The sequence below is a fragment of the Rana temporaria genome, chromosome 4 (assembly GCF_905171775.1).
Source record: "Rana temporaria chromosome 4, aRanTem1.1, whole genome shotgun sequence".
Lineage (NCBI taxonomy): Eukaryota > Metazoa > Chordata > Amphibia > Anura > Ranidae > Rana > Rana temporaria.
Window position 1 is genome coordinate 198,137,121 of NC_053492.1, and position 25,131 is coordinate 198,162,251.

The following is a 25,131-nucleotide window of genomic DNA, read 5'->3' on the forward strand; positions in this document are numbered from 1 at the left end:
ATGGAGCACAAGTGGCTGACATTTTGAGGCCGTTCATAAGTAACTCCGGTGTTCGTAACTCGGATGTTCGTAACTCAGGGACTGCATGTATAATTTTACATAAAATGTTATCCATTGTACAAAAATTCTACTGAAAGACTCACAGTTTGATGCAAAAGGTTAAGATCAGGTAGAGGAGAAGCTGGAAGTAGGAAAATTTGTGTTTTTAAATTGCCTCTTAAATTCTCTTAGAATGCGTTCACACTGGGAATGGTTTAAGACAGTGAACCATACCCAAGTTTATCTGCTTCCCCTCCCTACTCCCCCATTTGTCTACAATCACACTAGATAAGTTGTGCTAATCAGACCAGTGATCCATGCTTCTGCATAAAGTTTTTATGGAGAGTTATGTGATCTGGCATGGGTTATACTTACACATAGCAAACAGTTACAGACCACAAATGAACCCTGCCTGGGACCACCTCCTCCAAGTGGTCCTGGACATGGTACACTTAACCGATCCTGGCTGCATGCTCTTCATCAGAGCTAGTTTGCTCACAATAAATCTGTCTTTAACTACCGTTAGTTACCTTCTATCTGTCCTAGCATGCATGAAATTGTTTGGAAACTCACTTAGTAAAAATCACGCAAATCCCTGGTTTTTCATAATACGTGTCCTGTACATGTGCCATTCTATACCCTATTTATTAGCGCTGCTCGGTGCTCACGTGACCAGCCGTCTCGCCTCTCTCACAGTATGACAGGTACAGTGGAAGGGAGTCTGTTGGGAGTAGGAGAGGAAGGAGCCAGCCGGTCATGTGAGCGCAGAGCGGCGCTATTAAATCGGGTATAGAATGGATTTTTTTTAATAATGTGCATATACAGGATACTTAGTATTATGAAAGCCAGGGGATTGCGTGATTATTACCAAGTTAGCAGCAGCAGAGGGGGGGGGGTTGAGATACGACAGAGCTGACAAGCAGGGAGGGAGGGGTGAGATAGGACAGAGAAGAGACAGGAGAGCAGAGTTCCTCGACAGTTTCCTCGCTGAAAAATGTACGCACGACCGGTTTCCTCGGCAGAATCCATCAAGAAACTTGGTGGGAGATTTTTTTTGCCGAGGAAACCGATCGTGTGTACATTTTTCAGCGAGGAAACTGTCAAGGAACTCGACGAGCCAAAAAGAGAGCATGTTCTCTTTTTCCTCGACGGGAATGGAGAAAATTGGCTTGTCGATTTCCTCGACAAGCCTAACAAGAACTCGACGAGGAAAACGATTTGTTTCGCCCCCCGAGTTCCTCGGTCGTGTGTACGAGGCCATAGACATGCAGGCTTTTTTATGCAATAAGGTTATGTTTATTATAATTTGCTTCAAATAGCAAGGGGTCTTCTGCTTTCTATGTCTGCAAAGTCTTCAGCCGAGTAACATACAGGTGTGATGTTCAATGTAAACACATACTGTAAATGGTCAGAAAACACATAGGGGTCCATTATAAGAAATTTTCTGGACGAATGTTACAAGCTTTCACTCAGTCTTCAGAAATTCTGACTGTATTTTGGCTAATTTGTGAATTTCCTATGATTGCCAGCTTTATCTAATGGCAAAAATATGGTATTTTCCTTGCATTATGGCCACTAGAGGTTGCATAGGAAATTATTGCATTAAGCAATATATGGTCAGAATTCATGACAAATAGGCACATGCTTGTATCCTTTATCTAGTGATTTTTTTATATATATATATATAAATAGACCCAAATGGAGATTTCTGACGTTTTGTTCCCATGTATTTCAATTCCTCTCCCCAATTCTGTATGTGCTGCTTAAGTTGGAACCAGGAAAAAAATTAATTTAGATAACAATAATAATTAAAGTATAGTGGAAAAATTGGTCAAAGGCACACTGGGATTGATGTACTAAAAGAGTAGAATGTGTTCACCATCAAAGTGAATTTTCATTTTGCAAGTAGTATATAAGGGGAAGCAAAGTGAAAACTGACTTAAACTGACAAAAATACCCAGACATATGCAAGGAAAATGAACCACTTGCGGACTGCCCACTGTATATATGCGTCATTATTTTGACATTAAATACCGGGCTTATGGCAGCAGCTATCTGTCATAACCCTGGTATTTTTTATACAGCGGGCGAATCAGCATCTGATAAAAGTGGTCCTGGCAGCAGAAAAAAGAAAAAATTTTACCAAATAAACTGTATTTTTTTTAATTGTAAATGTTTTCTCTAACAAGGCAATGGAGTCACATGCACTGATATCGATGAGTGCCAGGGCAACAATTCCTGTTCAGCAAATGCCACCTGTACTAACACACCTGGCAGTTACAGCTGCTCCTGCAAGGTTGGATTCACAGGTAATTTAGATAATGACTAGTGGTCAGAAAACAATATAAAGTATGAATGTTTAATGATCGAGTGTGTTTTATACTGATTTATCTTTTTACATAAAATTGTATCCACTGTACACAAATTCTACTGAAATACTAAAAAGGCTCAAAATTATTTGATCCAAAGGGTTAAAATCAGGTAGAGGGGAAGCTGGAAAACCTGGAAGTAGGAAAATTATGTTTTTAAATTGGTTCACTTGTTCCCCCTCCCTAGTCGCCCGCATGTTTACACTCACATTATACAAGTAGTCCCGGACACACTTACATCTTCACTTCTGCTAACCAGATCCATGCTTCTGTATACAGTTTTTATGGAAATTTATGTGGTCTGGCATGGTTTGCACTTACATTGCAGCAAACAGTTCCAGACTACTAATGAACCGTACCTGGGGTGACTTCTTCCAAGTAGTCCCGGGCACGGCACACTTAACTAATCCTTGGTGCAGGCTCTTCATCCAAGCCAATTTGCTCACAATTAACCTATCTTTAACTACCTTTAGTTACCTTCTATTTCTCTTAGCATGCCTTAAATTGCCACTCTTCTCAGTCTTTAGCTACCATAATGTGATTGGCCAAAATAAGATAACATGATTTAATGACATCATTTAGTAATATCTGATCTAAAACTGTCAAATCTGTAAAATAACTTTGGTAAACCAATCATATACACCCAAACTCTTACCCATACAAGCTTTTTTATGCAATAAGGTTATGTTTATTATAATTTGCTTAAAGTAGCAAGGAGTCTTCTGATTTCTATCTCTGCAAAATCTTTGAATAACATACAGGTCTGAGGTTTCAATGTAAACACATACTGTAAAGGGTCAGAAAACACATAGGGGTCCATTAAAAGAAATTTGCTGAACGAATGTTACAAGCTTTCACTCTTCCTAAATTCGGAATGTATTTTGCCTAAAATGTTAATTTCCCATGATTACCAGCTTCATCTAATAGCAAAAATTTTGTATTTTCCTGAAATACCTCAATCAGGAAAAATACTGCATTATGGCCACTAGAAGTTACATAGGAAATGATTGCATTAAGCAAGATATGGTCAGAATTCATGCCAACTGAGTGAATGCTTGTGTCATTTATCCAGTGATTTATATAAAAGAAAATGTAAATAGACACCATGGAGATTTTTAACATTTTGTTCCTGCGTGTTTCTATTTCTCTTACCAATTATGTAAATGACATTATTGTAATGTCTCATTTTTTTTTTAAATAACAAACATGTAATACTTAACTGCTCTGTGCAGTTGGTTTTGCACAGAGTTGCCCGGATCCTCCTCTTCTTGGGTCCTCTTTGACGCTCCTGGCCCCTCCCTCCTGTCTAGTGACCCCACAGCAAGCAGCTTGCTATGGGGGCTCCTGAGCCAACCTGCATGTGTCCGTTCAAACACAGAGCTTCAGTTCGGCCTCACCCCCTCTCTCTCTTGATTAGCTAACTGAATTTGATTGACAGCAGCAGGAGTCAATGGCACCGCTGCTGTGTCTTAGCCAATCAGGAGGGAGAGTTCCAGACAACCAAGGGACTAATGCACATCACTGGATAGAGATGGGGCTCAGGTAAGTATTAGGGGGCTGAGGGGGGCTGTTGCACTCAGACGTTTTTTTATCTTAGTGCATTAAGATAAAAAAAACTTCTGCCTTTACAACCCCTTTAAGTTGGAACCAGGAAAAAATTTTTTAGGTAACAAGGAAAAACTGTTTTATATGACCAGTGCTATAAATAATCATGCCATAGTGAAGAAACTGGTCAAAGGTACACTGCAATTGACTTACTAAAAGAGTAGAACATGTTTACCTTCAAAGTGAATCTTCATTTTGCAAAATAGTAAAGCAAAGTGAAAACTTACTTTACAAAAATACATGTGCAGGGAAAATTAAAGAATGTCACCCCATTCACTAATCAAAGTGACTTTTCCTGATTTTTTTCACTTTACTTAGTAAATGAGCTGACTTCAATTAACCAATTATGAAGTAAAAGGCCTGTTTTTTTTATTTCCCTTGTGTATCATTGGGCGTGTACAAAGGAAATTTTCACTTTGTTTCACCTTATTCACTAAGATATGGAAAAATTTAGTTTTCTAAGTGAAAATTCATTTTGAAATTTGACATGATGTAATGTTTTAGTAAATCAGGGTTATTGGCAGGCACAGGACTATGGTTAGCAATTCCCCATATCAAAGAAAGGTATTAAAAATGCAAAAAAACACAAAGAAATACATTTCATCACTAACCTTTACATATACGATATGTGCTCCGCAAATATGTAGTTGAGCAGTGTTTAATCATGGAGATAAAGTATACATTTTTCTTCACACAGATAAAGTGTAACATTACTGATGTGTGTGGACCCCCCCCCCCCCCAAAAAAAAAAAAAAAAACTTTAAAAAAATAAACTGTATTTGTTTTTAATTGTAAATGTTTTCTCTAACAAGGTGATGGAGTCACATGCACTGATATTAATGAGTGCCAGGGAAACAATTCCTGTTCAGCAAACGCCAACTGTATTAACACATATGGCAGTTACAGCTGCTCCTGCAAATATGGATTCACAGGTAACTTAGATAAATCAGTTCCTTATGTTAGTAAGAGTGACTAGGGTTCAGAAAACAATATAAAGTATAAATGTTTCATTATGGATTAATCTTGCTTGTATTACATACCGATTTATCTTTTGACATAAAATGTTATCCACTGTAAAAAAACTTCTACTGAAAGACTCATTGATCCAAAGGGTTAAAATCAGGTAGAGGGGAAGCTGGAAGTAGGAAAATTATGTTTTTTAATTGGTTCTTAAAGTCTCTTAGAATGCGCTCACACTGGGACGGGTTTAAGTGAACCAAACCTGAGTTCACCAGTTCCCCCTCCCTACTCCCTCTCTTGTGTACACTCACACTAGACAAGAGGTCCCGGACACACTTACATCATCACTCCTGCTAACCAGATCCATTCTTCTGTATACAGTTTTTATAGAGAGTTTGAACCCTGCCTGGGATGGCTTCTTTGAAGTAGTCCCGGGCACGGTACACTTAACCGATCCTGGGTGCATGCTCTTCATCAGAGCCAATTTGCTCACAATAAATGTATCTTTAAAGTGGACCTTCAGTGATTTTTTTTCAACTTTCCATCTATTAAATCTTCTGCCCTTGTTGTTTTAACTTTGGATAGTAAAACATTTTTTCTGCCAGTGAATACCTTATACAGCCCACTTCCTGTTTCTTGTCTGGTAATTAGCCTAGGCTTATGACATCCTGCACAGCTCTCTCTCTCTCTCTCTCTCTTACTCTCGTGAGAGTTTGCCAGGAAAAGAGGGGAGTGAGTCATAAGAGGGCCAATGAAAGTTGCAGAGCTGGAGGTGTGTGTCTGTGTAAAAATCCAGGAAGTGAACAGACAGCAGCTTTAGCTGCCCACAGTTAAAATGGCTGCAGACAGATTTAGTGGAGGGAGATTTCTGCAGCATATTTGGCAAGTACAGAATCACAGTATATATAAAATAATATGCAAAGTGGTTGGAGAAAAGATTTTTATTACAAATTATGTGAGCAGACTGCAGTTCCTCTTTAACTACCATTAGTTACCTTCTATCCCTCCTAGCATGCCTTAACCACTTGCTGACCGCCATCTGTACATTTACGTCGGCAGAATGGCACAGCTGCGCAAAGTAACGTATGTTTACGTTACTTTGAATTTCGCGCCCCTGCCGTGACCGTGCCCACGTTACCCGTGGACTCGATGTCCCCCGGTGTCCCGTGATCGTGTCACAGAGCTGCAGACCGGAGAGAGGCCATTGTAAACAAGGCCTCTCCCTGTTCTGCCTAGTGACATGACACTGATCGTCTGCTCCCTTTAAGCCTCGCCCCCACACAGTTAGAATCATTCCCTAGGACACACTTAACCCCTCCCTAGCCCCCTAGTGATTAACCCCTTCCCTGCCAGTCACATTTATACAGTAAACAGTGCATTTTTATAGCACTGATCGCTGTATAACTGTGAATGTTTCCAAAATAGTGTCAGAAGTGTCTGATGTGTCCACCATAATGTCACAGTCACGATAAAAATCGCTGATTGCCACCATTATTGTAAAAAAAATATTAATAAAAATGCCATAAACTAGCCCCTATTTTGTAGACGCTATAGCTTTTGCGCAAACCAATCAATAAACGATTATTGCGATTTTATTTTACCAAAAATATGTAGAAGAATAAGTATCGGCCTGAACTGTGAAAATTTTTATTTTTTTTTTATAGATTTTTTGGGGATGTTAATGATAGCAAAAAGTAAAAAATATTGCTTTCTTTTCAAAATTTACGCTCTATTTTTGTTTATAGTGCAAAAAAAAACAAAAAACGCAGGGGTGATCAAATACCACCAAAAGAAAGCTCTATTTGTGGAAAAAAAAGGACGTCAATTTTGTTTGGGAGCCACGTCGCATGACCGCACAATTGTCAGTTAAATCGACGCAGTGCAGAATCGCAAAGGGGCACGGTCAATTGGGAGACAATTCATCCGGGGCTGAAGTGGTTAAATTACCACTCCCCTCTAGATACCATCATATGATAGGCCAAAATAAGTTGAGATGATTTAATGACATCATTTAGTATTATCTCATATAAAACTGTCAAATCTATAAAATTACATTGGTAAACCAATCATGAGTCATATACAACCAAACTCAGACATGCAAGCTTTTTTTATGCAATAAGGTTTTGTTTGTTATAATTTTCTTCAAGTAGCAAGGGGTCTTCTTCTTTCTATGTCTGTAAAATCTTTGGCTGAGTAACATAGAGGTCTGATGTTTGAATATAAACACATACCGTAAAAATATCAGAAAACACATAGAGGGCCATTTACAAGAAAGTTCCTGGACGAATGTTACAAGTCTTCAAAAATTCTGACTGTGTTTTGCCTAATATGTTAATTTCCTATGATTGCCAGCTTCATCTAATGGCAAAACATTTTTTTTTCCTGAAATACCTCAGTCAAGAAAAATACTGCATTATGGCCACTAGAGGTTGCATAGGGAATTATTGCATTAAATAAGATATGGTCAGAATTTATGACAACTGGGTGTATACAGTGACAAATCACTGTGATAGCCAATCAGAGGCTATCGCAGCGATCAGGTTACCCAGAACCATGTGTCCCGGGTCGCGATCATTAGTATGGGACCCGGGCATCCTGTTGACAGCCTGGTAGCATGCATGCTCCCAGCGCTAGCACCAATACACATATATGTGGCCGCCACAGAAAAAAAACAATTCTGTAGGGCTACATATATGCGTATGGTGGGCATGGAGGGGTTAAACAATGTCACCCCATTCACTAAGTGAGTTTTTTCACTTAGCTTAGTCAATGAGCTGACTTCAATTAACCAATCATGCACAAGCAAAAAGACTGTTTTTTTATTTTAAGGAAATTTCCACTTTGTTTCACCTTATTCACTAATATAGGGCAAAATGTATTTTTCAAAGTGAAAATTAATGTTGAAATTGAACATAACTTAATGCTTTAGTAAATCAGGGTTATTGCCAGACCATTCAGCCATTCCCCAGTTCAAAGAAAGGTATCAAAAATGCATAAACAAAACAAAAGTACATAAAGTGTAACAACATTACTGATGTGTGTGTAATTCAACCCCCCCCCCCCCCAAAAAAAAAACTTTTATCAAAAAAACTGTATTTGTTTCTAATTGTAAATGTTTTTCTCTAACAAGGCGATGGATTCACATGCACTGATACTGATGAGTGCCAGGGCAACAATACCTGTTCAGCAGATGCCACCTGTACTAACATACCTGGCAGTTACAGCTGCTCCTGCAAAGATGGATTCACAGGTAACTTAGATAAATCAGGACTTATGTTGGTGTGAATGACTATTGTTCAGAAAACAATATAAAGTATGGATGCTTAATGATGGATTACTTTTATACTGCATATATATACTGAGTTATCTTTTCACTTTTTCCCCCTCCCTACTCCCCTACTTGTCTACACTCAAACTAGACAGTTGGTCCCAGACACATCTACATCATCCCACTTGCTAACCAGACCAGTGATCTCTGCTTCTGTACACAGTTTTTATGGAGAAAACTGTGGTCTGGAATGATTTACACTTACACCGTAGTAAACACTTCCAGACCACAAGTGAACCACCCTTAGGACTACCTCTTCCAAGTCTTCCAGGGCACGGTACACTTAACCAATCCTGGGTGCGGCTCAGAGCACTCACACTACACAAACAAACTGGCCCAAGGGGCTGAACCATACCCGGGACCAGTTCAAAGTGTCAGTGTGAATTTTAATGAAATAAATAGAAAAATTAACCTGTTGCCACCAGCCATACGCATATATGGGCACTACTGGGCAAGTGGGTTTTAATGCTGAGTGGCTGCATAAAAGTGTCCAAAAGGAATGGTTTTCTGTGCCAAGAACGTGCTCACTGCATGCTTCCAGCACAGTAACTACAATGTCGTGGGAAGTTCCTGATGCATTTTTGTGATTGGGAGCCTGCGATCATGTGACCGATGTGACAACCAATCACAGCAGTCACATGATTGGAATGCCCACCTCAGCCGCCTGCCTTTTAGATTATTTTATAAAGGGGTGGCAGCAGGAAGGGGTTAATACTAAAAACAGGTAACTTGTCCCTGAATGCCCAACCTTCATTTGTTTTGATCTTTAGCCTGGTGATTGCTTTATTTTTCAATATTTGAATGAAAAAAATCGACCCCTTTTTTTTAAGGGGTCGATTTCTGCCAACAAAGATTATTTAAACCTTGTGCTAAAGTGGTCAAATGGTCTAAAGCAGGAACAAAGACATCATGCATTATGTTTAACATGTCCACTTACCAGTGACTGACCACCCAGCCATATACAATATATCATTCAGATTATTATGGTTGAAAAAAAATCACCAAATTGATGAACACAACTTTCTCTAACAGCATATGTTGACACCGTGACTTTAAAAGTTTAGTGATATGTTGCCATGATCCCTTAGGCTGTTTTTGCAATTGAAAGTGGTTTAAAGGGGTTGTAAAGCTTAATGTTAAAGCATCCTAAAAGCATCTGACAGTTACGCCCCCCCAGCCCCACGTTTTACTTACCTAAGCCCCTTCACCTGCTGCACTTGCCCCCGACGTCCTCTTCTCTGCTCAGTCTGGCTGTTGATTGGCTAGAGTAGATGGATTGATAGCAGCGCAGCCATTGGTTCGCGCTGCTGTCAATCACATCCAATGACACGGCGTGCCGGGGGCGGGGCCAAGTGATACAGTGAGCAGCAATATCCGCCGGCTGTATCATGGGAGTGCGCCTGCAAGAACTAACCCCCATGGGAGAGACCAGGTTTGGTTTCTGTGCAAAACAAGCTGCACAGTGGAGGTAAGTATAACATGTTTGTTATTTAAAAAATAAATTAATTATCCTTTACAACCCCTTGACGTAAAATTATAGGGCTTAAGCGAGATTGAAGTGGAGTGCCCATTTACTCACCCACACACGTTAATTTAGTATAAATTCTTCAGCTTTCCTCCCTCTGCAGCTCAATGAGGCCACACCTGTTGGGCACATGATCTGCAGTCAGGTGAATGCTCCTCCATTATCAGAACCAGAACGCAGGCAGCCAGACCAGAGCCTAATAATCGTTGTACAGTTTATTGAGTGAAGATTCTAAACCTCTATAGTAAATAGTATAGCTTCAAGCTCTCAGAGTTAAATACTCAGGGGAGGGGGGTCTCTGTTTTGAGAAGAAAAGAGACCAGCACCCACAACTAAGATGTCAATTTTACCTGGGCGTGGCTCCAACTTGTATGAAGTGCTACCCATCAGGCCTGTTACACTAGAGCTATAGAATCATGTTGATTCTCCCTATCATCTTTAATTGCGGTATGTTCAGCATGAAAATAAACTAACCAATATGCTGTTTTTATTTATCTACAGGGAATGGCACTGTGTGTATTTGTAGTACATGTGACTCCAATTATTGCAGCAATGGTGGACAATGTACAAGAATCCTACCATACTGCAATCCTGTATGTCAGTGCCTTGATGCATACACCGGTGAAAAATGCACAGTAACAAGGGACAGATACCCGGCACAACTGAATCCAGGTAAGCAGCTTAGATTTACATTTGTACTCTTGGACGTAACAGCCTAACTCCAGCCCAGTTTGTATTCAGTTTTGGGTACAAAATCATTAGACACTTGATAGGTTTGTATTTCTGTGCAACCAGCCGAGGGAGATGTTATTGTTTCCTGTCCCTGAGACACTGGTACTAGAAAAGAGGGTGCCAGGAATATGGTGGGGTCTTTTTGTTTTTTTGTTCAATGATCGAGTCTGAAAAATGTAGCACCTACCTCCAGCCTTTTTCTTGTTTGGGTAAAATAGGGAAGAGTGAAACATTTAGTCAGTTTTTTATTTCTCTTTGTGACCCTTGTTCTGATAGGAAGTGATTGCAAATTCTCTCTATAGGCATACAGACAGCTAAAAACCTGACTGGCACTCTATGCCCTTTCCTCTCGAAATAATATAAAATAAAGCATTTTGGCTGGACTTGGGCTTTAAAATATTATAATAATGATATCTGCAAACATCATAGTCCAAACCAAGTCTGAACCAGAAGAACAGCTCAGTTCCTCTAAAGGTCTCACATACTAGTGAGATGATGTCTTGTGTATTGGGAAAGAGACTTACCTCAAAGCTCCTGTAACCCAGCCCCATGCAGGTTGGAGGTCAGGCTAATAACAGGAGTGAAATACCGTAGAGGCTGGTTAGAGGCTGTTTTTGCTGGCCTCCTTCTGGAAATGTTAGTTACCTGATTGTGTTTTGCTTCAATACATTTAAGTTACATACTGGAAACATGCATGAAGTAAATGAGAGTCAGAAATATGTTGACATTTTTTATTATTTTAATTTATTTATTTTAATTTTGCTATTTCTATACTTGTATAAAAAGTGTCTCAGTAAGACAGCAAGGAAAACCTTCTGTGAAGTAGGGGTCAGAACTGCACCGTTTTTTCATGTGCTTTCTAGCCTTCTTTTCAAAAACTAGAACCTGGCCTACAAAATACACACATGGGGCCATATTCTCAAAAAATTTACGCCGGCGTATCAGCAGATACGCCGACGTAAGTCCGATTCTAAGGCCGTCCTATGTTTAAGTGTATTCTCAAACTGAGATACACTTACACCTAATTTAAATGATCCACGCCCCCTACCAGGATCATTTGAATTAGGAGTGCTTGCGCGGGTGGACTTTACGCTACGCCGCCGCAAGTTTACAGGTAAGTGGTTTGGGAATCAGGCACTTGCCAGTTAAACTTGCGGCGGGGTAACGTAAAGGACATACGTTACGCCGCCGGAGATCTCTAAGAATATGGCCCTCAGTCCCTTACTTTGAATATTCTTACATGTGATTGTTGTTATTGTCAAAGTAAAGCTAAGGACTGCTAATTTCCTGTTTACAGGTACAAAAAAAAGATCTGTGTTTGTAACCTTTACAAGTGGAGCTAACTTCTCAGAAGAAGACGGTTATAATAAGGTATGTGTATTTTATAATAATAACACAATAAATCTAAATAGATCTTCATGCAAAACATTAAGTAAAAACATTGTAGTATTTTGCTCTCGGGGTGGGCCCCTATTGGCTGGTGTGGTGCTGGCTTGCGTGTCTTTCCTTTTCAATTCCCGGGTGTGGATCTCTCTGTCTTTTGTTCCTAGTTTTTTTTCGCTCCCAGTCCCTCGGGCTGTTGGTGCGTTGATTGGGGGGGGGGGGCCTGCTGGGAGGGTGGGGGACGGACTGTTGCATCCCCCTTAATGGCTTTTTGATGGAGCAAATTAATACCCGGGCAATAGATAGTCGATTATAATAGAGAGTTATTAAATGATGGTTTTCAATTAAGTATTTCTGACTATACCCTCAAAACAATACCAAAGATGTTTATGGTTATGATTACTTTGTGCTAGATTATTCATAGAACAATACTAAGTGGCCAGCTTGTAGATAAGGCAGCCTCCAGGTGATGGAGCTTCCCTGAAGGCATATCTGCATACTCCATAGTGTATCTGCACTGAAAAAATAATGTAATTTCGCTGAGGGATATTTAGGTGAACAAACAAACAAAAATACAACGGAAAATGAAGAGAGGAGGAGGGGGGGGAGGGGCAAAGAATTTGAAAAAATGTATAACATCAAAAGGATTATGTTACATAAGTAATCGGAAAAGACTATATTATTAATGTTTTATATTAATGTAATCTACTTTTGTATATGATGGAAAAAAGGAAAAAAATCTAATAAAGAATGAAATAAAAAAAAAACATTGTAGTAAAAAATAGTTAAGCACAAAGTTGCTAAATGAAATTCTTAACAACAAGGTTGGTCTTTATTAAGGCAAACGTGGTACAGTATAAGGTACATTAGTCATCAATACATAACAGCATCGTAGGCAGACATGAAATACAGGAATCACAGCCGCGGTTGAACATTCCACAAGTTAAATCACGACAAGAGTACAGCTAAGCATATCAATCATGAGAATTGCCAAGCATAGTAGGTCGGGAACAGGGAGAGGGGGGGAGAGGGGGGGGGAGAAGGGGGGGGGGGGGGGGGGGGGGGGGGGGGGGGGGGGGAGGCAGGGAGGGGGAGACAATCAGCAGGGGCGGCAATGCAATATTCAGGCTCGATCAGAGAGGATTTATCCATGGCCCCCACATCCGCTCAAATTTCAACGGGCAGCCCCTATTCATGTACGTCATTTTATATAGTGGGAGAACTGCATTCACCGCATCCATCCACCCACCCACCGTAGGGGGGGTTCTAGAGGTCCATTTCAGTAGGATCGCTTTTTTGGCATAGAAAAATAGTAGTGACAACAGCAACTTAACCACTTCCATACAGGGCACCTACGCACCTTCCTGCCCAAGCCAATTTTCAGCTTTCAGCACTGTCGCACTTTGAATGGCAATTGCGCGGTCGTGCTACACTGTACCCAAACAAAATTGGCGTCCTTTTTTTCCCACAAATAGAGCTTTCTTTTGGTGGTATTTGATCACCTCTGCGATTTTTTTTTTTGCGCAACAACTAAAAAAAGACTGAAAATTTTGAAAAAAAATTAAATTTTTATTTTTTTCTGTTAATTTTTTTGTAAATAAGTAAGATTTCTCTTTCAATTATGGGCACTGATATGGCGGCACTGATGGGCACCGATGAGGTAGTACTGACGGGCACAGATGAGGTGGCACTGATTGGCGGCGCTGGTATGCAGCACTGATGGGCACACATAGGCGGCACTGATGGGCACACATAGGCGGCACTGATGGGCACACATAGGCGGCACTGATGGGCACACATGGGCGGCACTGATGGGCACACATGGGCGGCACTCATGGGCACACATGGGCAGCACTGATGGGCACTCATGGGCGGCACTGGGCACTTGTAGGTGGCACAGATGGGCACTCATGGGCGGCACTGATGGATAATTATGGGTGGCACAGATGGGCACTGATAGGTGGGCACTGGGCATGGATGGGCACTGTGGGGTGGCACTGATGGACACTGTGGGGTGGCACTGATGGACACTGTGGTGTGGCACTGATGGACACTGTGGGGCGGCACTGATTTACACATGTTGCCAATCAGTGCCCATTTGTGGGCACTGATTGGCATCTTTTTTTATTGCTTTTTTTTTTTCAGACTTTTTTTTTTTTTTTTTTAGACTTTTTTTTTTTTTTTTTTTAAGACTTTTTTTTTTTTTGCCCGCTTCCCTGGTGGTCCAGGGTGGGCTTCCCTGGTGGTCCATGTGGCGATCCGAGGGGGGGCTGCGCTGATAGACAATCAGCGCGAACCCCCCCTGTCAGGAGAGCCGCCGATCTGCTCTCCTCTACTCGCGTCTGTCAGACGCGAGTGAGGAAGAGCCGTCGGCGGCTCTTCCTGTTTACATCGTGATCAGCCGTGGTTGGACACGGCTGATCACGTGGTAAAGAGTCTCCGTGAGAGACTCTTTACCGAGATCGGTGTTGCGGGGTGTCAGACTGACACCCCGCAACAACGATCGCCGCGATGCGCGCCCCCGGGGGCGCGCAGCGGCTGAGAATCCTGAGGACGTCATATGACGTCCGGTCAGGATTCTACAACCACTTTGCCGACGTCAATTTGTCATTGGCAGGCGGCAAGTGGTTAACATACCGAGGCCTCTGCTCATCATCCTGCACCCCCAGGAGCGCCAGCTCCGGGGAGATCGGAAGAGACAGGTGGAGGCGTACATTAACAGTTTCAAAAACAGCGGACCAAAAGTCCGACAGTCTAGGACATGTCCAAAACATGTGCATATAAGTTCCCTCCGAAGTGCAGCATCTCGGGCAGTTAGGAGAGCGCTGCGGATATATCCCGTGCAGTCTCTGAGGGGTGAAGTACACCCTGTGCAAGAACTTAGCCTGAATCAGCTTATCTCTAGATGAGATCACCAGCCTATACCCATCTTCAAAGCACTCCTCCCACACCCCTCTGTCCAGGGACGGGACATCCACCACCCACTTGCTCCACAGGGCATCTATCTTAGGGGAGTTCTTACTGAGGATCGTTAAGTAGAGAGTGGAGAGTGCTTTTTTAAGGGAGCTCTGAGCCAGCAAGTCCTCAACCAGGTCAGCCTGGAGGTCAGGAGGGGCCGGGAACTGGGCCCTAAATGCATGCCGCAGCTGATGATAGCGGAACAGCATCCAGGGCGCCAGACCAAAACGACTGGACAGGGTCGAGAAGGGGAGCAGGGATCCCCCACTGACAATATCCCGGAGGACCTTAATGCCCGAGCGCGCCCACACCTGTGGGTCCGGTACAGTACGGAAGTGCTTGAGGTTGGGGTTACCCCACAACGGGGTAAAGGGGGACCATCTGCCAGGGGATTGAAAACGACGTCTAGCCACTCCCCACACCCGCAGCGTAGTCCTAGACGGGCACGGCAACAAGGGGTATTCGGTTGGACCCCGGTAAACCAGGTTGCTAAGTTCGGTAAGGGACCCCACAATAGCTGCCTCCAAACAGACCACTGCATTGGCCCTGGACTGCTCAAACCACCACCGCACCGTAACTAGTACGGCGGCCCAATAATACACTAGTAGGTTGGGCAGCGCCAACCCCCCGAATGCAACAGGCAGCTGAAGGGTGGACCTGGCCAACCGAGGGGACGATCCCCGCCACAGAAAGGAGCCAATGCAGCTATCTAAGTCCCGAAAAACCGAGTTAGCCAGCCATACAGGGCAGTTCCAAAAAAAATAGTTGAATTTGGGCAAAAAAATCATCTTCAGAACATTGATGCGCCCTAGGAGGTTCAACGGTAGATTACTCCATCGCGAGCAGTGTTCCTTGAGCCTATCAACCACCGGCCTCAGATTGAGTCGGTAGTAGGACCCGAGGTCACGGGAAACCCTCACCCCCAGGTACACAAACTCCTCGACCCATTGCAATGTTGATTGCGGACAAACCACCTTAGCCCTCTCGTCTAATGGGAAGAGGGCAGACTTAGTCCAATTAATACGTACCCCCGAGAATTTACCAAATTCATCAAATATCTCCAGTGCCGATGTTAGGGAGTCAGCTGAGTCGTGGAGATACAGCAGAGTATCGTCCGCATATAAGGATATTTTCTCCTCCAGAGGGCCAACCCGGAGACCGACCACCCGGTCCGAGTCCCTGACCAAAACCGCCAGTGGCTCGAGGGCCAGGGCAAAGAGGCTGGGTGACAAAGGGCACCCCTGCCGGGTTCCCCTCTGGAGGAGGAAAGTGTCAGATAGATGGTCGTTTACCCGGATCCTAGCCCTAGGGGACCTATACAGCATTTGGAGCCATTGAAGAAACCTAGGGCCAAACCCAAACCTACGCAGCACCTCCCACAAGTAGTCCCATTCCACAGAGTCGAAGGCCTTCTCGGCATCGAGAGAGGCCACGACCCTGGTACCCCCGTTATCATGTTGTGCATCCAGATTCAAGAACAGGCGACGAATGTTGATGTCAGTGCCCTTCCCGGGCATGAACCCGGTTTGGTCCACGTGTATCAAGTCTTCTATCACCGTGGCCAGTCTAATAGCCAAAAGCTTAGCTAGGAGCTTGGCGTCCGCATTAATAAGAGAGATATGCCTATATGAGGCACACTCTTCAGGATCCTTACCGGGTTTAGGCACCAACACCACAATCGCGTCAGACATCGAGTCAGGGAGAGACCCCACAGAGAAGGACCGCTTAAGTAGAGAGGTGAGCCTGGGAGCAAGAAGCTCCTGGTGCACCGAGTAAAACTCCGTTGGTATACCATCCGGGCCGGGGGTCTTCCCGGCCTGCATGGAGTGTAGGGCCACCTGTACCTCCTCCAGGGAGATGTCCGAGTCAAGACATTTACATTGTGCCTCAGTCAAGGAGGGAAGGGAGATCTGGTCCAGATAGGTAGTCAACTCGGCAGTAGTATATGTAACCCTAGTGGAGTACAAGGACTGGTAGAACTCAAGGAACCTAGCACCTATATCCCCGGGGGACATGAGCAACCCCCCAGCCCGGTCGCGCAATTTCCCAATGTGGGTCAGAGGTCGCTGCCCCCTAGCAAGCCAGGCCAACAGTCGACCATTCTTGTCTCCATATTCAAATACCCTCTGGGCACTCTCTAGCATGGATTTTTTGGTGAGGTCCACCCGAACTAGGGAGAGGTCACGCAGGGCATCACTCCAGGGCACGTAGTGCTCAGAGTCTGGTGATCGCACAAATTCTGCCTCCTTCAATCTCGCCCTCTCCTCATGGTCCCTCAGAGACTGCACCGATTCACGCTTGCGCACCGCCACCCTAGCCGTAAAGTCACCCCTCAGCCAGGCCTTAAAGGCATCCCACTCCACCAGGGGGTCCGCAGAGCCCTCGTTCCTCAGCCAGAAGTCACAGAGAGCCTCCGGCATCTCCTCCTGGATCCCCGGGTCCATGATCCAATACTTGGACAACCGCAACAGACGCACACCCTCCACCCGAGACAGCCGGATAGTAACAGATACCGGAGCATGGTCCGAGATGCCCCGAGAGAGGATCTCCACATCTACTACCCTCTTCAGCAATTCAGGGGAGGCAAACGCCAAGTCGATGCGTGACATGGTCCGGTAAGTGGTAGACAAGCATGTATAAGCTCTGGTGGAGGGATGCATCCGCCTCCAGAGATCCGTCATGTGAAACGCCTCCGCCCAGCTGGCAAGGCCTTGTTGTTGCGGGCCAGAGGCATGTAACCTGTCTAGATCCCTGGACATAACCAAGTTAAAGTCTCCCACAACTAATACATCCGGGACATTGTACATAGTGATCAATTGCATAAGAGCGTGAAGGACATCTAAGTCCGCAGGGGGGGGCAGATACACACCCACCAATACAATAGGTAGCCCCGAGACCAAGGCATGCAGCAGCACATACCTCCCACCCGGGTCCAACTTAACATCTAGTAGCTGGAAGGGGAGGGACCCGTGCACCAGCACACTGACACCACGGGCATAATTGGAATACGTCGCGTGGTAATGTGTCCCGACCCACGCCCTCTTCAAACCCAGGACACGGGATCCCATAAGATGCGTCTCCTGAAGGATGCACACCTGCGGGTGGAGCCTCCGCAGGTAGTTCATAACCAGGGAGCGCTTCACCGCAGAGTTGAGTCCCCGTACGTTCCATGAGATTACCTTACACTGAGCCATAAGCGGTGGCAAAGAACTCAGCAAAGCCTACGCTCCAATGACACCGACCGGAGCCGACACACCAGCGGGGCGCAATAGCGCCCCCCCCCCCCCGGCCCGCCAGGTCCGGCCAGCACATCAGGACCGCGACTGTACCTCAGCGTGTGCACCCACATGGAGACAAGCAAATAGAACATAGACCAACCAACCTTAATGAAACAACCCCCTGTGAACCAACCAGCCAAACCGTGGCAGGAAAACACCCCCCCTACCCCCCACCCCGCGCCCCTCGGAACAGTAAGGAGCACTTGAATCCCCTCAACCCCATAGTTTAGATCAAAAGTTAACAGTTAGGGGGACGTGTAGCCAGATTGGGACATATGCACCACCCCCGTAATGAGCGGAAGGAGAAAGCAAAAAAAGGGGGAATAACCCAAGTCTCTCCGCAGGAGCTGTGGAGTGATGCAAGTCGAATGTATAGTTGAAAAAGTTCACCTGCCTGGGCAGGGGCACATACTTGAATAGTCTGAACGTTGCAGGCACAAAAGAACATAGGGATTGCGGGCAGTGTACGGGGCCGAGACCAGCATGACACTTAATCGGACAGAGTCCCAGTTCAGTCAGCCGAGCAGGCCCGAGGCCTCCACCAACCCATACCGGTGTCCGACAGCAGGTGGGAAAGAGTCCATCCTTCCCAGGGAGACATGGCAGCCAGAGCTGTGTCTGGCGGGGTGGCGGGTAGGGGAGAACGGATCACCGCCCGGAGATTCAACACAAACATTTCTCCCCAGCCACCCCGACCAGCCAGGTGACAACAACGGCAAACGCGGCCAACAAAAGTCATAGGCAGGCACCACAGTACTCACTAGTAGACGACCCATCCACGCAATCCCAGGCAAGTAAGCGCCGGTAGGAGTCAGTTCATGGTATCCAGCCAGGCTGAGGCATCTTTAGGGGAGGTAAAGAACCGCACCGTCTCCCCGTCCACCACACGCAGCTTTGCAGGAAACAGGACGCTGTACTTGACCCCCCTGCGTCTGAGAGCCGCCTTAACTGCATCGAAAGAGCGACGTTGCCGTTGAGTCTCCATCGTATAGTCCGGGAAAAGCATCAGCTTTATATTCCGGTACGGCAGCTCCCCGGCAGCGCGGGAGGCCCTGAGGAGCTCATCCCGGTCTCTGAAGTTTAGCAGCCGCAGGATAAATGTTCGAGGGGGGGATCCCTCGGGGCCAGGCCTAGGAGGGACCCGGTGAGCCCGCTCCACCGCAAAGTACGGCGACAGCCGGGCCGCCGGTAGCAACGAGCGGAATAGCTCCTCCGCGAACTGAGCCGGGGCACGACCCTCCGCCCCCTCCGGTAGGCCCACGATCCTCAGATTGTTGCGGCGGCTTCTATTCTCAGCGTCTTCCGCCCGGTACTCAAGGGCTTTGACTTTAGATTGCAGGGCACTAATGGAGGCATCATGCCCCGCCACCGCATCCTCCGTCTCACTCAGTCGGTGTTCCACCTCTGACACCCGGGAACGGATCTTGTCAAAGTCCTGCCTGATGAGGCTAACGTCGAGCTGAACCTCCTCGATCTTGTTAGTCAGGGCCGCCTGGCACGTTGTGATAGCCGCCATCACTTCAGGGATGCCAGGGGGAGGCCGAGCCGGGTTCTCCTCGTGTTCCGTCTGCGACGCCATGTTGGAGAGGCGCACAGGGGACAGCAGGCCGTCAGCAACAGGAGTCGAGTCCTTCGGTATAAACGCTGGAAACTTCAACCTCTTAGGCTTTTTCTGGCTCCCAAGGGCTTTAGGAGGCATCTAGTGCACCACGGAGCCCCTCAGATAGGCCCAGGCAGTAGAAAGGATGAGTTTAACGGATCGCACTCCAGGAGAGCTCAGAGAGCACGTCCGCTCAGTCCGCCATCTTGGCCACACCAAATGAAATTCTTTATTGCATGATAAATAGGTTAATGAAGGTAAAAATAAATTCTGTGAATGTTCCAAAAAACAGTTAAACTAATAGGCAGTACTGAAAACATCTGCATAACATAACTCTAGTATACACATAACTCTAGTATACATATATATATAGCAGTGAGTGCTATTTCTGAGCTATCTTTTATAGTAGCGGATCAAAGTTGTTGAGCGGGGGGGGGGGGGGGGCGCAGATCGAAGTTGTTGAACGGGGGGATGACCTAATTGCTTCCGCTGTGAATTTTAAGTAGGAATTGTTTCACGGGGGGCTGATTTACTAAAACTGGAGAGTGCAAAATCTGGTGTAGCTGTGCAAAGCAGCCAATCAGCTTCTAACTACAGCTTGTTCAATTAATCTTTGACATAAAAACGTGGAAACCTGATTGAATACTACGCAGAGCTGCAGCAGATTTTGCAATCTCCAGTTTTAGTAAATCATATAGTAAATATATATCCACGTGAATGCCCATAGCTTGGCAGCAGGTTTATATAAAGCTATCTAAAGACATATCATGGAGGTTGGATGTACAAGCATGTTCACACAGAAGATCTTGTAAACGTTTATAATGCTAGGATATCAGGGGATTGATGAAGAGGTACATCTTAATGGCATGTCTCGTTAGTTTCTACTTGATTTAATCAAGTTTTTCTATCACTTTCTGACTATTAAGTATTGTTTAGAAAATATGAAAAATTCTAATACCACTTATCTCATCTTTATGTTCCCATACAGATTAGGACAGTTCTTACAAATGCTCCAATAGATGTAGATTCTGTATTTGATAATAAAAGCAATACCATAGAGAACCCTATGTAAGTGTAAACTCTTATGTTTCTTGTTTTATTCTGTTTTAAGTCTTTTTCTGTTTTTGTTCCTCTTGTTTTAAGTTTTAATTGCAGGCTACAGGTACATAACAACTTTGTGTATAGTAGGAAAACCTTTTTAAGTAGTCTAATATTTTTCATTACCGTGTTTCCCCGAAAATAAGCCCGGGTCTTATATTAATTTTGGCAACAAAAGACACAGTAGGGCTTATTTTTGGGGTAGGTCTTACCATGTAATGTGCCGTCTTCTCTTCCCCTCTCTCGACCTGCCTGTTAGGAATCCCCAGTGTGAACTGAGCTAAAATGCTTGTAAAATCTTGTAATCCACTCTATTACTGTAGTATATAATGTATAATGTGTGTATTTCTGTAATATAATTGTGCCAAATACCTTCATTATAGCGCCGCTCTGCGCTTTTGTGACCTGCCGGAGCTCTCTTCCCTGCATTTATGTTACAGAAACACACACATTGTACATTGTGTACTACTGTAATAGAGTGGGTTATAGGATTTTAAACTAGGGCTTATTTTCGGGGTAGGGCTTATATTGCAGTCCTCCTGAAAAAGTACGCTAGGTCTTATTTTAGGGGTAGGTTTTATTTTCGGGGAAACAGGGTATATAACAACAGATTTTTAATCTCACAATAGTCCCCAATGTTTCATAGCTCACAAATCAATGTTCCAGGCATTAAAATGACACCTACTCATCTGTAGATGCTCTTACCACTGCAAACACACAACAAGTACAATTAAAGGAACTTTTTCATACTTGTATGCTTTCTCAGGCTCCTTTCGCTGTTTTAGAGAAGGCATGTTAGTCAAGCATAGTAGTCATACAAAAGTTACATTATTTTAAAGCCGTATTAAACCCAAAAGCAAACATTTATTATATCATAGCTTACCAATCCTTAGATATGGTGGCTGCATTTGTTTTATTTTTTAGGTTTTGTTCTTTCTTTTTTTTTTCACCTGGTGATCCTGCCAGTAAGTTTGTTGTTTTAACAAGCTCTCTTGCAAATGTATCAGTTGGACGGATGAGACAAATCAATTACCACTGACACAGGTGCTTGCAATAATCAGATTTTATTTATTAACCACTTAAGCCCCGGACCATTTTGCAGCTAAATGCCCAGGCCAGGTTTTGCGATTCGGCACTGCGTCGCTTTAACAGACAATTGCGCGGTCGTGCGACATGGCTCCCAAACAAAATTGGCGTCCTTTTTTTCCCCACAAATAGAGCTTTCTTTTGGTGGTATTTGATCACCTCTGCGGTTTTTATTTTTTGCGCTATAAACAAAAATAGAGCAACAATTTTAAAAAAAAATGCAATATTTTTTACTTTTTGCTATAATAAATATCCCCCAAAAACATATATACATTTTTTTTTTCCTCAGTTTAGACCGATACGTATTCTTTTACCTATTTTTGGTAAAAAAAAATCGCAATAAGCGTTTATCGATTGGTTTGTGCAAAATTTATAGCGTTTACAAAATAGGGGATAGTTTTATTGCATTTTTATTAATTATTTTTTTTTACTACTATTGGCGGCGATCAGCGATTTTTTTCGTGACTGCGACATTATGGCGGACACTTCGGACAATTTTGACACATTTTTGGGACCATTGTCATTTTCACAGCAAAAAATGCATTTAAATTGCATTGTTTATTGTGAAAATGACAGTTGCAGTTTGGGAGTTAACCACAGGGGGCGCTGTAGGAGTTAGGGTTCACCTAGTGTGTGTTTACAACTGTAGGGGGGTGTGGCTGTAGGACTGACGTCATCGATCGAGTCTCCCTTATAAAAAGGATCACTCGATCGATACGCCGCCACAGTGAAGCACGGGGAAGCCGTGTTTACATACGGCTCTCCCCGTTCTTCAGCTCCGGGGAGCGATGGCGACGGAGCGGCTATAAACGAATAGCCACGCCGTCGTCCCGGATCGCTCCCCGAGGGAATCCGCCCGCCGCACGCAGCGGGGGGGGGGGTACCGATCGGACCCCCCACCCGCTAGAAGGCAGGGACGTATATATACACCCATCTGCCTGTCCGTGCCATTTTGCGGACGTATATAGTCGTGCGGCGGGCGTTAAGGGGTTAATGTAAAAACGTTATCCCAAAAGAAAAAAACTGTTGCTGTAATGCCGCGTACACACGGTCGGAATTTTCGATGGAAAAAGTCAGATGGGAGCTTTTCATCGGATATTCTGACCGTGTGTATGCCCCATTGGACTTTTTCCAATGGAATTTCTGACAGACTTAGATAGAGAGCAGGTTCTCTATTTTTCCGTCAGAAGTTTTTCCCGGTCAAAAGTCCAACCGCGTGTACGCAGCATTAACTGCTTAGAAAGTGTTAGCTGGAGTTCAGCTTCAATTTGTTAGTGTTTCTAAATCTGCTAGTCAATCTAACAATCCCCTCACCCCAGAGTGACAATGCTGCTATCCAATGTGAGTTGGGGGCACTCTAATATAGCAGGTGTGTTGCTGGTCAGATCACCAGAAAATATCCCAAAAAAGAAAAGGAATGCAGGCGCCATATCTGATGATTGGTAAGCTGCAATATATACAATTTTTGGTTTTGGCTTTATTACCACTTTAAGAGAATGTGTAAGGTTTTGTACAGGTTTACGATAGGGTAGTATAGTATACATCATACAAAGCAAATCCGGGCCTGCAAGCCCTAACCAACATAAAGGAAGCAGGAGCCGAGCTCTTATGCTATACTCAAATATAAGATAAAAAAGAAAAAAGTCCTTAGAACCATACGGTCTAGAACCCGGGCTATACCCGGCTGTCTGTAAACCTGTAGAACAAGTATATAATACACAACAAAAGAACCTAAAGGTTAGCATCCTCTAGAAAGAGTAGAGAGGATTAACTGCCAAGAGAAAAGAGACTATGGGAGAATGGAAAAAGAAGAAGAAGAATGGAGCAGAGCGAGAAGAGGAGTAGAAGGCGAAGAGGGAACGACAGAGCAAGGGAGTGTGAGGTCCACGGGGTGCGCGCAAGAGGAGTCCTATATTGACAGCAATGCAGTGTCAAACCGAGAAGGGTGGTGGTATGCAATCCAAGGCTGCCAAACCCTAAGAAATTTGTCATGCGTATCAGAAAGGACCGTTTTTGACTGCCTCAAAGCTAAGTGCGTGGGTTTTCCATGCTCTCGCGATTGTCAACCTTGTTGCAGTAAAGAGATGCTGGGCTAGTTGTCTCTCTGGAGGCAGTAATTCCACAATAGGCTTACCAAGGAGTGCTACATAAGGATCCTGAAATAGATTGCGAAGGAGAGTGTATACCCTAATCCACAGTCTGCACGCCCGCGGGCATGACCACTATATGTGTGCCATGGAGCCCTCCTAGGAGCACCCCCTAAAACAGAGCGGAGAATAATTTGGAATAAAGCGAGCCAATCTCACCGGTGTGTAGTACCACCTGTACAGAATCTTATAGGCGTTTTCCAAGGTCAACACATTACGTGAGCACTTGGACAAAGTTAGTGTCATCGCCTGCCAGTCCTCAGGGTCCAACCGCTTCCCCAACTCTCTCTCCCATTGAAGGTGGTAGGATCTCACCGGGGGTCTCCTTGTGGATATCACAGCTGAATATATCAGTGAAATCAGGCATTCTTCATGTCATTTTATGTAATTAGTATGTTTAGGTCTAAAGATTATCATTTTTTAAAGAATACACAAAAAAATAGAATTTTTTGAAAACAAAAAATGTTTTTCCTTTCTTGAGGTTACTATATAGTATTGTACTTTAATATTTTACATGTGCTACATTGGAGTTGATTTAGTAAAGGCAAATAGACTGTGCACTTTGCAGGGGCATTTGCACTAATTTTCCTTAGTAAAGGTGAAGCTTTCCTTTGTAAAGGATAGCCAATCGGGTGCAAGTAAAATAAAAAAAATTTTTTTTTTTTGCTTGCACATGATTTGATGGTGGAAATCATCAGAGCTTCAACTCATTCACTAAGCTCCAGGGAAATTAGTGCAAGTGCCCTTGCAGGGTGCGCTGTCTATTTGCCTTTAGTAAATCAACCTCATTGAGCCAATAGGATGAGACGTTTTATGCAGAGTTGTATGCAGTTCTTTACTTCTATGCTATAAAAAAAAGTATAATTTGATCCCATGTTCTATTCAGAATTTAAATGAAAACTGCAGAGCCTAGCAGTGAACAGCTATGTCTAAATGATCTTTCTATCTAATTTATCTTTTCATGTATTTGATTAGAAATCCTCAAATTCAAAACAAAGGGGTGAATTTACAAAAAGGCAAACA

General features: G+C 44.1%; 1 protein-coding gene across 21 annotated transcripts in view; it reads left to right on the forward strand.

Annotated features, from left to right (window-relative positions):
• LOC120936883 (mucin-4-like) overlaps positions 1-25,131 on the forward strand; it is a 162,004-nt gene that overhangs the window by 123,930 nt on the left and 12,943 nt on the right. For 18 of the 21 annotated variants that reach the window (XM_040349644.1, XM_040349628.1, XM_040349633.1 and 15 more), the window contains 6 exons: positions 2,229-2,348; positions 4,826-4,945; positions 8,104-8,223; positions 10,328-10,498; positions 11,856-11,929; positions 20,766-20,845. In XM_040349644.1, coding sequence (XP_040205578.1) covers positions 2,229-2,348; positions 4,826-4,945; positions 8,104-8,223; positions 10,328-10,498; positions 11,856-11,929; positions 20,766-20,845 — 685 coding nt within the window. The remainder of the gene's footprint in view (positions 1-2,228; positions 2,349-4,825; positions 4,946-8,103; positions 8,224-10,327; positions 10,499-11,855; positions 11,930-20,765; positions 20,846-25,131) is intronic. The other 3 variants (XM_040349631.1, XM_040349636.1, XM_040349650.1) reach the window with 3 other exon arrangements.